The sequence below is a fragment of the Prionailurus bengalensis genome, chromosome X, assembly GCF_016509475.1.
Source record: "Prionailurus bengalensis isolate Pbe53 chromosome X, Fcat_Pben_1.1_paternal_pri, whole genome shotgun sequence".
Taxonomy (NCBI): Eukaryota; Metazoa; Chordata; class Mammalia; order Carnivora; family Felidae; genus Prionailurus; species Prionailurus bengalensis.
In genome coordinates this window covers 33,780,615-33,794,704 of record NC_057361.1, presented here as the reverse complement: position 1 = coordinate 33,794,704, position 14,090 = coordinate 33,780,615, and the positions used below count along the sequence as shown (strand labels likewise).

At 40.0% G+C, this 14,090-nt stretch overlaps 1 protein-coding gene across 3 annotated transcripts in view; it reads left to right on the top strand.

The window, feature by feature from the left end:
• Positions 1 to 5,152, top strand: part of SRPX (sushi repeat containing protein X-linked) — a 112,457-nt gene extending 107,305 nt beyond the window's left edge. For all 3 annotated transcript variants that reach the window (XM_043570452.1, XM_043570454.1, XM_043570453.1), the window contains one exon: positions 4,605 to 5,152. In XM_043570452.1, coding sequence (XP_043426387.1) covers positions 4,605 to 4,788 — 184 coding nt within the window. In that variant the 3' untranslated portion in view covers positions 4,789 to 5,152. The remainder of the gene's footprint in view (positions 1 to 4,604) is intronic.
• The last annotated feature ends 8,938 nt before the right edge of the window (positions 5,153 to 14,090 follow it).

Sequence of the window (14,090 nt, the reverse complement as noted above, 5' to 3'; positions counted from 1 at the left end):
GGACTGTAAAGTGTTAGCTCCACTGGCCACCAGTAGGTGATTGGGAGGTGTTCTCTGGGCATCAGCCACAAAAATTGGGGCCTCAGGCACTGTATAAGCTGGGACATACTGGTGAGCTGTAGTGAGACAAAGGAAGAGCACAAAGATGGCATCCCTTGGTGTATGTTTCCTGAGAGCCCCTTTGGAGGTTCCTAGATGTGTTCTAAATCTAAAGCCTGCCCCTTAGGATGAAGCTCCAGGATAAGCAAGTGGGGATTTTTCACAGAAAGATGGGGTCTGTTGTAATCTGTCTGCACAGTGCCCCAGAGGTGATAGACTGCCAAGAACTGCCTTCTTGATTGTTAGTCTTGTGGCACCCAGGAGTGCAAGTCCTTTTGGCCACTGAGCCAGGTGATCAAGTGGTATCCTTTGGGTGGCATCTGTGAAAACCATGGTACTAGATATAAAAACAGGGGCACCAGACATATATGAGCTCCCCTGCAATAGATACTAGCACTCTGGAGAGCAGCAGAGGGACAGTACAAAAATAGCGTCTCCCCTCCAAGGTCTCTGAAAGGTTTACAGTCAGTCTGTAGATGTGTATTTAATTAGAAGCCTTTCCCTCATGCTGTAGCTATGATGATAAGCTAAGAGGCCTCTTTCACAGGAAGATTGAACTCCTGGGTCTGATCTTCTTGCTGTCTCTTGATGGTGGTTGCTGTCCTATACAGGTGTAAGCAACACTGGCCGAAGAGCCAGATGATGTAGAAGTGTCCCAGCAGCAGCATCAGCAAGTATTAGGGAGCCAGATAAGGTATAAGCTCCTTTCTTTAACATACTAGTGAGCTGTAGGGAGGCAGACGGAAAGTGTGAAGATCGTGTCCTCCAGCTTGAGTGAAGCAGAGGGGGAGTGTAAAAGATGGTACTCACTGAAAAAGGGATAAAAAGACAAACGGAGATGGAGGGGGACAGAGCAAAGGAGACACACACATAGAGGGAGAGACAGAGAGTAATGAGGAGATGGTTAGCGGGAAAGAGGAAATGGAGAGAGGGAGGTGGGAGTAGAGAGAGGAGAAATGAGCAAAGGAGAAAGACACACAAGGTGACACACAAATACAGAGAGAGATGCAGAAAGAGAGACATTGGCAGAGAGAGGGTAGAGGGAGACACAGACCAAGATGGACAGAGAGAGACAAGAACAGAGATGGGAATAAGAGGGATGTAGAGAGAGGTAGAGGGAAGAAGAGACGGGAGAGAAAGGAAGAGAAGGGGAAGCTGGGACAGAGGAAGACTGAGACACACAAAGGGGGAGAGAGAGAGATACAGAGGTAGAAAGACCCACCCACATAGAGAAAGGGTGGCAAAGAGAGAGAGAGGGGTTGGAGAAAAGGAGAAACAGACACACCCAGAGAGACAAAGCAAGAGATGGACACACACACAGAGGAGAGGGAAAGGGAGAGAGAAATGAAAAATGAGAGTGCACAAAGGACAGATGGAGAGAGGATGAGTATGACAGAGACGGTGTGTGTGAGAGCTGGGGAGCAAGAGGTGGATAGAGCCGGAGGGAGGGACAGCATCAGGAACAGATTGGGAGCGAGAGAGCTTGAGTGTGCAAGCCAGGGAGAAAGAAATGGATGGAGAGGGACAGAGGGAGAGAGAAAGGTGGAGAGAGAGTGACCATGCCCACCAGTTATAGAAGGCAGGATAACACAAAGATGGCACCCGCTGGCAAGAGTGTGAAGAAGTAGCCCACGGGCCAAAAATGAAAAAGAGATGACTGCCACTGGCTTTAGCAACACAGAGGTATAGTGTGAAAATGGCACCCACCAGCCTCTGTCCCTGGAGAGTATCCCTCAGGCCCCTGCCCCTCAGTGACACACTTAAAAATTATCAAAGGAGGAGCACCTGGTGGCTAAGTTGGTTAAGTGTCCGACTCCCGATCTCGGTTCAGGTCATGATCTTGCAGTTTGTGAGATTGAGCCCTGTGTCGGGCTGTGTGCTGGCAGCACAGAGCCTGCTTGGGATTCTCTCTCTCCCCTCTCTGCCCCTCCCCTGCTCATGTGTGCGTGCATGCGTGCTGTCTCTCTCAAGGAGCCTCTTCCACCTGATGTCTGGGTGCTTTTCAGATGGCTGCTTTTGGGCTGCACCGTGGGGTGAGTTTGCACATGAGTCCTATAAAAAACCATTTCTCAATTTACCACAGACCTACAGGCCTCAGGGGTTTCAGCCCTGTTGGTTTTCAAAACTAGACATTTAGGGGACTCTCTCAGGTGCAGGTCTCAAAAGATAGGGTTCCCCAAGTGGGGTGGGAACACTTTGATCCTCAAAGAGAAGTTCCAGGTTTTCAGTTCCCTCCTGATTTGGGGTCACTGCTAGGTGTGTGAATTTTTTGGTGAGAGAGTGTCTCAGCTTTTACTTACCCACTTGGATGTCGCTTTGTTCTCATTTCCTGAAATGCTGAGTTGCACTGCTTGGTTTCGGGTTTTTTCCCCCAGAGGAAATTGTTCCAAACGAAGTTGTAAATTTGTTGTGTCCATGGGAAGAGGTGGGTTCAGAATCTTCTTCCACTGCCATCTTGAACTGGAACATCCCACATTATTTTTTGAGTCTAAAGAGTTTTCTACAGTATTCTTCAGGAAGAGCTCATTCCAATCTGATGACAGGCATTCATGTAACTCCAACACACTGCTGGCACCACCCCTCAACCTGTGGGGTGTCCCGACATCCATCTCCAAGATTTCTGTGGTCTCTTGGCCATGGTGGAACACGTTCTAGTGACTGTTGATAGCCTGCTGATCTGAACACTCATTTCTTCCCATGGTAGTTTTTTCTTTTCCTTTATGCTCTATCAAGGCACAAGGCTCACGTGAGGAATGTGTGTGGTCGCAGATGGTGGCATCATGGGAGATTTCCATCCTAGCCTCAGCACTATAACATCAAATGTTCCAATTTCTCATTGGTTGCCCTTTCCCACCGGTTGCAGCTACAACATTGCTTGGCCTTTTTCTCCCTCCAAACCTATTTTCTTTTCTCTTGTTTTCTGGGACCCCTCTGCCATCGGTAATCCCTCTCCCCTCCCCAGAAAAACACTAAATATTCCTCTTTTGAAGATGCACAGCAGTTTCTCTCTCCATTTTGATTCACTTCATGGTCTACAAACACTCATTAATGCATTTCTCAGTCATCTTACTACCTCAGGAGACCTGATGGAGATATTTTAATGTCTTTTATTTCTAGTCACTAGCAGTGGATTAGCAGTTTAGCTTCCCACTGAGATAAAATATAAATTGTCCTCATCTTCCCTGAAACTCCCTCTTAGAAGGCAGAAGAAAGCGTAATCAGTTTGGATTTTGAGTAGTGACTATTTTTCCCTTGATCCTTTTGTGTGAGGAAAAATATTTCACTTTACATACAGATGGCAGTGTGTATTCTACCTTACACATAATCTCTAGATAACTAAATTAAAAAATAAGCCTACCCAGTCTCTTCTCAATGTTATCAGTGGGCTCAGTTTACCAGCTTGTTTGCTTTCTCTGACTTCTTTCATCTAAACATGTTTCTGTTGATATAAAAATAATTTACCCAGTATAAATTCTAGTGTGGTAGAGTAGAAAAAAAAATCAGACTTTGAGGTACAAAGAAAGTATAGTTAACCAAATTAATATACCTGGGGTATAGACCACATTTAATCTCCTCTAACTGCAGTCCTGAGCTGGCTACTGAATAAGCCAGAATGGGCCAGAACTAGTGTTTAGAAACTTATTTTAGTCAGCTTCACCCAGTCCAGGGTTTCTCAACCTCAGTACTATTGATCATTGGAACTGGATAATTCTTTGTCGGAAGATACTTTCCTGTGGGTTGTATATTAAGCAGCATCCCTGGCCTCTACTCACTAGAAGCCACAAGCACCACTCCACTGTGACAACAAAAAATGTGTTCATACGTAGCCAAATATTCCCTAAAAGGTCAAATCACTCCTATTAACCATTGACCTAGTTCTAGTATGTATGTGGTTATGCAATCCTAGTCTGTAAATTTCAGTTGACTCCAATTTAAGGCAAAAGAAATGTTAGCATTGTTGGACATACCTTGTAGCAGCTATTGGCATAGAGCACCAATGCAGGCCTAGTATCTTCCTGACCACCATAAAGCAATGCTATCTGAGGTGCCTGGGTGGCTCAGGCGGTTAAGCGTCCGACTTTGGCTCAGGTCATGATCTCGCAGGTCATGGGTTTGAGCCCCACGTCAGGCTCTATACTGACAGCTCAGAACCTGTAACCTGTTTCAGATTCTGTGTCTCCCTCTCTCTCTCAAAAGTAAACATTAAAAAATTTAAAGTAGTGCTACCCAACCTTACGTGTGCATACCAGTCATCTAGGCATCTTGCTAATAATGCAGATTCTAATTCAGTAGGGTTGGGGTGGAGCATGGAATTCTCCATTTCTAACAACGTCCCATGTGATGGCTGTGAGTCCAAGCACCATCTTTTGAGTAGCAAGAGTCTTTAGATGGGTAAGTCCTTCGTGGTATTAAGCCTTTATGCTGCATACCGTGTCACTATAGGGTGCTGGCTGGTCCAACGGGACCCTTGAGAACCAGGTTTGACAATCTTCTCTTTGCCGTAGGTTGTTGCTGCGAATCCCACTCTATTCCTTCAGTATGGTGCTAGTGGATAAGCATGGCATGGACAAGGAGCGCTATGTCTCCCTGGTGATGCCTGTGGCCCTCTTCAACCTGATTGATACTTTCCCCTTGAGAAAAGAGGAGATGGTCCTGCAGGCTGAAATGGGCCAGACCTGCAACACCTGATGCCATGGCTCTTCTCTTCGCAGTTCCTCTTGTCGTCCAACAGAGTGCCATGCACACGGAAAGGCCTTAAAAGTATCCTTGATGTACAGATTTTTATTTGTAATTTTTAAAGTCTATTTTAATATGAGCTTTCTTTGCACTTAAAAATTACCATGATGCTTTTTGTACTTGGAAGTGTACCAAAAAATGATGAATATGATATTTACTCTTTCTCTTTATTCCATCATGGCTGGTTGATTTTATAGAGAAATTAGAAACCACAACCATACACATGCTTTCAATGTGTTATTCAGTGTAACACATAACTTCTATTTTGTTTTTTTTTTTATATAAAACTTATATGAATAAAATATTTTGGAGCAAATTTGTTAAAACTCATTTTGTATTTCAAGCACAAGCCATACTTGCTCAATGTGGTCAGGGGTTTGAGGGCTGGGCTTCTTAGTGGTGCTTCAGGAAGGGAAAACTGAAAACTGTCATTACTTTTGTCAGGAGGTGCTCAGCTGAGCTGGGAGAACTGTGCTTTAAGGTGATAGCATAGCTGATTGAAGCAACAAGCCAAAAATTAAAGAGTTAAGCCCTTAATCACTAGCTGTGATGACATAAACAGGAGGCTAAAACCAGAGGAAGCACCAATTCTGCCCTTTTGTTTTTCCCCAGTGGACCATTGCATCAGTCAAAGGTCAAGTGGATCCGCACCCTATTGGGTCATCACCCTATTGAGGGAAGTCCATGTTCTGGGACCCTCCACTCGAAGATAGCCCTACTAGTCCGTGGCCACACCCAAAGCCACAAAAGCTAAACACATGCTTCCCCCACCTCCCCAACTCTGCCACCACCTTTTATTCCCGACAGCTTTTTTAATACATGCACTCACCACCTCAGCAGCAAGTCAGCTCCCCCAGGAGAAACCAAAAACTTTTGCTGTAGCACTACTTTCTGGGGGGGAAAAAGGCCTCCTAACTACTAACCAGTTGAACAATTAGAATCAAAGTAAACAGACGTTCATAAGATGGAGTAGATGGATCCTGAGCTCACCTCATCCCATGGGCACACTGAGGCATCAACTACATGTATATAACTAACTCTGAAAATCACCTGAAGACTGGCACAGCATATCTTTACAGTTAGTCTTAGACAATATCAAAAAGGGTAAGAGGAGTAGAGATGTGGTTAGGAACCAAACCTGTGGCACAACTAACTGCAAACAAGAGGGACATCACAAACGCGGAGGAGCAAGACAATTAAGACCCCACACCGGGCACCCCTGGCACTGGGAACCTGTACTGGTAAGACTAGTGCCCATAATGTCTGGTTATGAAAACTGCTAGGGCTTAACTCTGGGACAGTCCAAGAGTGATAGGAAACCAAGTTCCTGCCTTAAAAAGCCAACATACTAAAAAAAACAGCCCAAGACATAGCACAGAACCAACAGTTTGATAAGTACCTGGGGTGTACACGAAGGAGATTTATCTACTAATCTTAGAACAAGTTTCAGAGGAGTAGAGATCTGCAAGAGATTCCTCCAGGAACAAAAGTGCTGGTGGGCACCATTTGTCTTGCTCTTCCCCAGGCTAGATAGCCAAATGCCTATGGGAACCAGTTGTAATGCTCTCCATCCATCTTGTTAGCACTGCATGCTCTACGCTGGCCATCTCCTGGGCAACCACTCTACTCAATGTACCTGCCTCCAAAGTGACTCCTGCCCTGCCTCACTTGGCAGGCAGCCCTGGCCACGACTGGCACCACTCCAATGTGATTGTGCTGCCACACCAGAACACTCACAGTTCCAGCAACCAGACCTTTTCACTGTTTGTGGAATAAGCTCCGCTCCTTGATGCACCTGCAGCTGTGCCACAAAGGCTAATTGCAGACAGCTGGGCTGATTACTGGCCTGGCCTATTAAGGAGGCTGTGGTGACTGCAGCCAGACACGTCAATAGCACAGGGAGCAAACCTACCTAATGCATTCACAGCAGGCCAAGCAGGTTGTTGCAGACAGCTTACCTGGAGGCAACCATGGCTCAGCCACAACAGGAAGGTGCACACAGCTGACACGGGACACCCCTAAAATGTCTGAATGTGGCATTCAGGTGGGATTGTGTTAGAAGGGACCACAGGACCTCTTTTACACAAGATCACTAATTTTAAGACCAAAAACACAGAAACACAGAATTAGACAAAACACGGAGACATAGGAATATGTCCCAAACAAAACAAGACAAAATCAAAAGAACTACGTGAAACAGAGATAATATGTCTAATAGCAGATTCAAAGTAATGGTCATAAAGATACTCATTGGACTTGAGAAAAGAGTGGAGGTGCTCACTGAGAACTTCAACAAAGAAATAGAAAAACGGAGCTGAAGAAGTCAGTAAATGAAATGGAAATAGACTAGAGGGAATCAACAGCAGATGATAGAATGAAAAGAAATGGATCAGCAATCTGGAAGATGATAATAGCAACGAAGCTGAAAATGAAAAAAGTAATAAAAGTAGGTGAAGGGAACTCTGACATTATCAAATGTCATAACATTTGTATTATAGGGGGTCTTAGAAGGAAAAGAGAGAGAGGAGTCAGAAAATTTATTTGAAGAAATAATTGCTGAAAAATTGCCCAATCTGAGGAAGGAAACAGACATTCAGGTCCAGGAAGCATTCAGTCCAGGACTCTCTAGTCCCTAAGAAGATGAATCCAAGTTGGTCTTTTAATCATAATTAAAATGGCAGAAATAATGATAAAGATTGAATTTTAAAAGTAGCAAGAGAAAAGACAATTACATACAAGAGAAATCACATAAGTGTACTAGATGATTTTTCAGCAGAAACTTTGCAGGCCAGAAGGGAATAATAGCATGATATCTTTAATGTGATGAAAGGAAAAAAAACCTACACCCAACATACTATAGATTAATAACTTATAAATAGGCAATATGGACGTTAAAACACAAAATGGTAAAATCAATTATATCTATAAATATTAGTCCAGGGATACACAAAATAAAAAAACTGTAAAATATTATATATATGATATATATATCATATATATGCAAAAATAATAGAGGGAGAAGTAAAAATTTACTATTTTAAAATGTGTTCAAACTTAAGTGACCATCGACTTAATAAAGACTACTATACATGTAGGATGTTACATATGAACCCAATGGTAACCATAAATCAAAAACCTATAGTAAAATACACACAAAAAAATAAAATCTAAGCATAGTGCTAAAGAAAGCCATCAAATCGCAAGGGAAGAAAGCCAAAGAAGAAAGGAACAGAAAATAGCTACAAAAACAACCAGGGAGCAACTTAAAAAATGGCAATAAGGGGGCGCCTGGGTGGCTCAGTCGGTTAAGCGTCTGACTTCGGCTCAGGTCATGATCTCACTGTCCGTGAGTTCGAGCCCCGCATCGGGCTCTGGGCTGACAGCTCAGAGCCTGGAGCCTGTTTCAGATTCTGTGTCTCCCTCTCTCTCTGCCCCTCCCCTGTTCATGCTCTGTCTCTCTGTGTCTCAAAAATAAATAAACGTTAAAAAAAATTTTTAAAAAATGGCAATAAGTACACACTTACCAATAATTACTTCAAATATAGATGGATTAAATGCTCCAGTCAAGAGATATATAGGGTGATTGAATAAATAAAAGAAACCAAGCCCATCTATATGCTGCTGCCTACAGGAGAGTTACATCAGACCAAAAGACACATACAGATGAAAGTGAAGGGATGGAAAAAGGCAAGTGATATTTATATCACACAAAAAAGACTTTAAAACAGACTATAGTAAAGACAAAGAAGGGCACTACATGATGAAAAGGGGATCAATCAAATAAAAGGATACAATAATTGTAAATATCTATATACTGAACATAGGACTTCTATGCATAAAGCAAATAATAGACATAAAGGGAGAAATTGAAAGTAATACAATAATAGTAGGGGACTTTTACATCAATGAATAGATCATTCAGACAGAAAGTCAACAGGGAAATTGTTTCTGAATGACACATTAGGCCGGGTGGACTTAACAGCTACATATAGAACATTCTACCTAAAAAGAGAAGAATACACATTATTTTCGGGTGCACATGGAACATTCTCCAGGATAGATTACATGTTTGGCCACAAAAGAAGTCTAAATAAATTTAAGAATATTGAAATTATCTCAAGCACTTTTTCTGACCACAATGATATGAAACTAGAAATCAATTGCAACTTAAAAAACTAGAAAAAGCACAAACACATGGAGGCCAACAAAACAACATACTACTAAATAAATGATGGCTCAACGAATAAATAAAAGAGAAAATAAAAAAATACATGGAGACAAATAAAAATTAAGATATAACAGTCCAAAATCTTTAAGACATAGTAAAAGCATTTCCAAGAGGAACATGTATAGTGATACAGGCCTACCTCAAGAAACAATATTTCAAAGAAACAAACAAGCAAAAAAACCTAACTAATCTTACACCTAAAGGAAGTAGAAAAAGAACACACAAAGCCAGTACAAGAAAGGAAATAATAAAGATTAGAGGGGAAAACGAATAAAATGGACACTAAAAATACCCAACAAGATCAATGAAACCAAGAGTTGGTTTGTTGAAAAGATAGATAAAATTGATACATTTTTAGCTGAACTCATCAGAAAAAGAGAGGACTCAAAGTGAGAAATAAAGGAGGAGAAATAATACCACAGAAATAGAATTATAAGAGAACATTATGAAAACTTATATGCTAACAAATTGGACAACCTAGAAGAAATGGATACATTCCTAGAAACACAATCTTCCAGAACGTGACTCAAGAAGAAATGGAAAATTTGAACAGACCAATTGCTATAATGAAATTGAATTGATAATCAGAAAACTCCCAATGGCTCACAAGTGAATTCTATACAATATTTTTAAAAGAGCTAATACTTATTATTCTCAAACTATTCCGAAAAACAGAAGGAGGAAAACTTCCAAACTCATTCTATAAGGTCAGCATTACCCTGATAACAAAACCAGACAAAGATACTACAAAAAAAGAAAACTACAGGCTAATAACATAGATGTGAAAATCTTCAACAAAATATTAGCAAACCAAATTGAATGATACATTAAAAGGATCATTCACCATCAAGTGGGATTTTTTTCCAGGGATAGAAGGATGGTTCAATATTCAAAAACCAATTAAGGTGATATATCACATCACATTAACAAGAGGAAAGATAAAAACCATGTTATTATTTCAAAAGATGTAGAAAAAGCATTTGACAAAATATAACATCCGCTCATGATAAAAACTCTCCACAAAGTAGGTTTAGAAGTAGCATACCTCAATATAAGGGCCATTGATGAAAATCCCACAGCTAACATCATATTCAATGGTGAAAAAACAGCTTTTCCTATAAGATCAGGAACATGATAAGGATGTCCACTCTCACCACTTTTATTCAACACAGTACTGGGAATCCTTGCCAAAGCAATCAGACTAGAAAAAGAAATAAAAGGCACCCAAATTGGTAGGAAGGAGTAAAACCATCGCTATTAGCAAATGACATGATACTATATACAAAAATCCTAAAGACTCCACCAAAAAGCTATTAGAATAAATGAATGCAGTAAAGTTTCAGGATAGACAACTAACAGATATCTGTTGCATTTCTATACACTAATAACAAAGTAACAGGAAGAGAAATTAAGAAAACAATTCCATTTACAATTATACCAAAAAGAACAAAATACCTAGAAATAAACTTAACCAAGGAGGGGAAAGACCTACAATCTAAGAACTATAACACATTGATGAAAGAAAGTGAAGACGACACAAAGAAATGGAAAGACATGCCATGCTCACGGATTGGAAGAATACTGGTAAATTGTTCATACTAACCAAAGCAATCTACAGATTCATTGCATTCCCTTTCAAAATACCAATAACATTTTTTTACAGAACTAGAACAAACAATTCTAAAATTTGTGTGGAACCTCAAAAGACCTTGGATGGCCAAAGTAATTTTGAGAAAGAAAAAACAAAACAGGGATTGAAAGGTATCACAATCCCAGATTTCAAGATATAATAAAAAGCTGAATTAAAACGGTATAGTACTGGCACAAAAACAGACACATAGATCAATGGAACAGGATATAAAGACAAGAAATAAACCCACAATTATATGGTCAATTAATCTTTAACAAAGGAAGCAAGAATATGCAAAGGGAAAAAGTTGAATAAATGGCTATCCAGTGGGAAAACTGGATAGTATAGCTATCTGTGTAGCTATAGTGTAGGAAAACTATCCGGTGTAGCTATCCAGTGGGAAAACTGAATAGCTGCATGCAAAAGTGAAAATGGACCACTTTCTTAACACTGTACACAGGAATAAAAAACCAAGATATTGAATAAAAAACCAATACAATAACCAAGATATTGAATTAAAGATCTGAAACCATAATTCTCCTAAAAATAAACATAGGCAATAATCTCTTGAACATCAATCAGCCCTTAGCAAAATTTTTCTAGATAGGTCTCCAGAGGCAAGGGGAACAAAAGCAAATATAAACTATTGGGACTGCACCAAAAGAAAAAGCTTTTGCACATGAAGGAGACCAAAACAAAAAGACAACCTAGTGAATGGGAGAAGGTATTTGCAAATTATATATCTGATAAGTGGTTAATAGTCAAAATACAATAAGAGCTTATAGAACTCAACACCAAAAAATCCACAAATAATCTGATTAATCAATGGGCAGAGAACCTGAACAGATATTTTTCCCAAGAAGACATACAGATGACCAACAGACACATAAAATGATGCTCAACATCACTATCAGGGAAATGCAAATCACAACCACAGTGAAATATTACTTCATACAGTCAGAATGGCTAAAATCAAAAAGACAAGAAATAACAAGCGTGGGTAAGGATGTGGAGAAAAGGGATCACTCGTGTACTGTTGGGTACAAGGTAAAATGGTGCAACCACTGTGGAAAACAGTATGGAGGTTCCTCAAAAAGTTAAAAATAGAACTACCATAAAAATCCAGTAATTCCCCTGAGTATTTACCCAAAGAAAATGAAAACAGTAAATTGAAAAGGTGTATGCACCCCTATGTTTATTGCAGAATTATAGTAACCAAGATATGGAAGCAACCCAAATGCCCATCAATAGATGAATGGAAAAAGAAGATGTGATACACACATGTATGCACACACATGTGACACGTGGACCTAGAGGGTATTATGCTAAGTTAAACAACTTACACATGGAATGATAAATACTGTATGATCTCACTCATATGTGGAAACCAAAAATAACAAATGAACAAATAAATGAAAAAGACTAAGATTCTTAAATACAGAGAAGATAACTGGTGATTTCTAGAAGGGAGGTACTAGGGAGGATGGGTGAAATAGATGAAGGGAATTAAGAGGTGTAAACTTCTAGTTATAAAGTAAGTCACAGACATAAAAAGTCCTGCATAGGGAAATTAGTAATATTGTAATAGCACTATAGTGATAGATGCTGAGCACTGAGTAATGCATAGAATTATCAAATCAGTATGTTGTATCCCTGAAAGTAATATAACATTGTCAATTATACTTAAGTAATAAATTTTTAAAAATAGGGTCAAAGTAAACAAAACCTCACAAAAATAAGAAAGGTGTTTTCCACGGCACATATGGCAGCAGGTGCACATTTCATCAGACGCTATGAAAAATCATGGTAATATAACATCGCAAACAGAAAAATATAAATTCTCTAGCAATCAAACCCAAAGACGTGGAATTACTGTGATCTAACTTAAGAAAATTAAAACTAGCTGTTATGAAGAAATTCAACGTGCTACAAGAAAACTCAAAAAGCCAATTCAGTAAACTCAGGAATTAAATTAATGAATAGAAGGACTACTTCACCAAAGAGATTGAAATTCTGAAAAAGAAGCAAATTCTCGGGCTGAAGGACTCAATAAATCAGGTGGAGAATGCGTTAGAAAGCATTGGAAAGAGAGCAGATCAGACAGAAGAGAGACTAAGCAAGGTGGAAGACAGTGATTTAGAAATGATTCATGTAGAAGAGAAGAGAGAATTAAGGTTTTTTTAAAGTGAAGAAACTCAATGAGTACTCTCAGACTCCTACATTAGAAGAGCAAACACAAGATTAATGGGTATATTGGAGGAAGAGAGAGACAAGTGAGCACAGAGCTTATTTAAAGAAATAACAGCTGAGAACTTCCCAAATATGGGGAAAGAACTTGATCTACAAGTCCACAAAGTGAATTAAACACCTTTTTATCTCAATGCAAAAAGACATTCTCTAAGACACATTACAATAAAATTACCAAAGTCAATGATAAAGAATTTTAAAGGCAGCCAGGTGAAAGAAGACCATAAAACCTACAAAGGAAACCTCATTAAGCTATCAGAAGATTTTTCAGGAGAAACTCTGTATTCCAGGAGAGAGTTGAATGGCATATTCAAAATATTAAAAACTGCCAAAGTACGAGGTGCCTGGGTGGTTTCAGTTAAGCGTCTGACTTCGGCTCAGATCATGATCTCACGGTTCATGAGTTCAAGCCCCACATCGGGCTCTGTGCTGACAGCTCGGAGGCTGAAGCCTGCTTCAGATTCTGTGTTTCCCTCTCTCTGCCCCTCCCCCACTCACACTCTGTCTCTGTCTCTCTCAAAAATAAACAAACATTAAAAAAATTTAAAAACTGCCAAAGTACATACTGTACGAGTCCCTTTGCATGAAATTTTTTAACAGGCAAAACTTTCTGTAGTGACAGAAACCAACACAAAAGTGGTTTCATCTGTCAGGAAATAAATTGAAAAGGAGCACAAAAGAAGCATCATAGGGTATTAGAAAAACTCTATCTTGATGGGGATGTAGGTTAAAGCCTGAGTGCTGACAACTTGAGCACCAAAAATATGATCGTGATTAATGTCAACTAGAACCATAAGTCTACAATGACATAAAATGGTCCAAAACCAGAAAGTATGCTTTAAAACAGCATATGTCATGATGTGAATTGATCACAAAATGCAAGGGTGAGTTCAAGATATTGGATATATGACCATCCACCAAGACTGAAGGGGTAGACTATGAGAAAATGAGTGTCTCACGATGGTCCTTGGCCCAACATTGGAACCACCCAGATAAGAGGATGTTAAATCAGACTCACTGTGCGGATTGTGGGGAAAGAAAATTTATGCAACACCGCATAGGTGGAGGAGAACATATTCTCAATGACCTGCTACTGACTCAGTTTTCTCCCCAGAGAGGAGGACATGGTTGAGGAGGAGGATCTTGGTT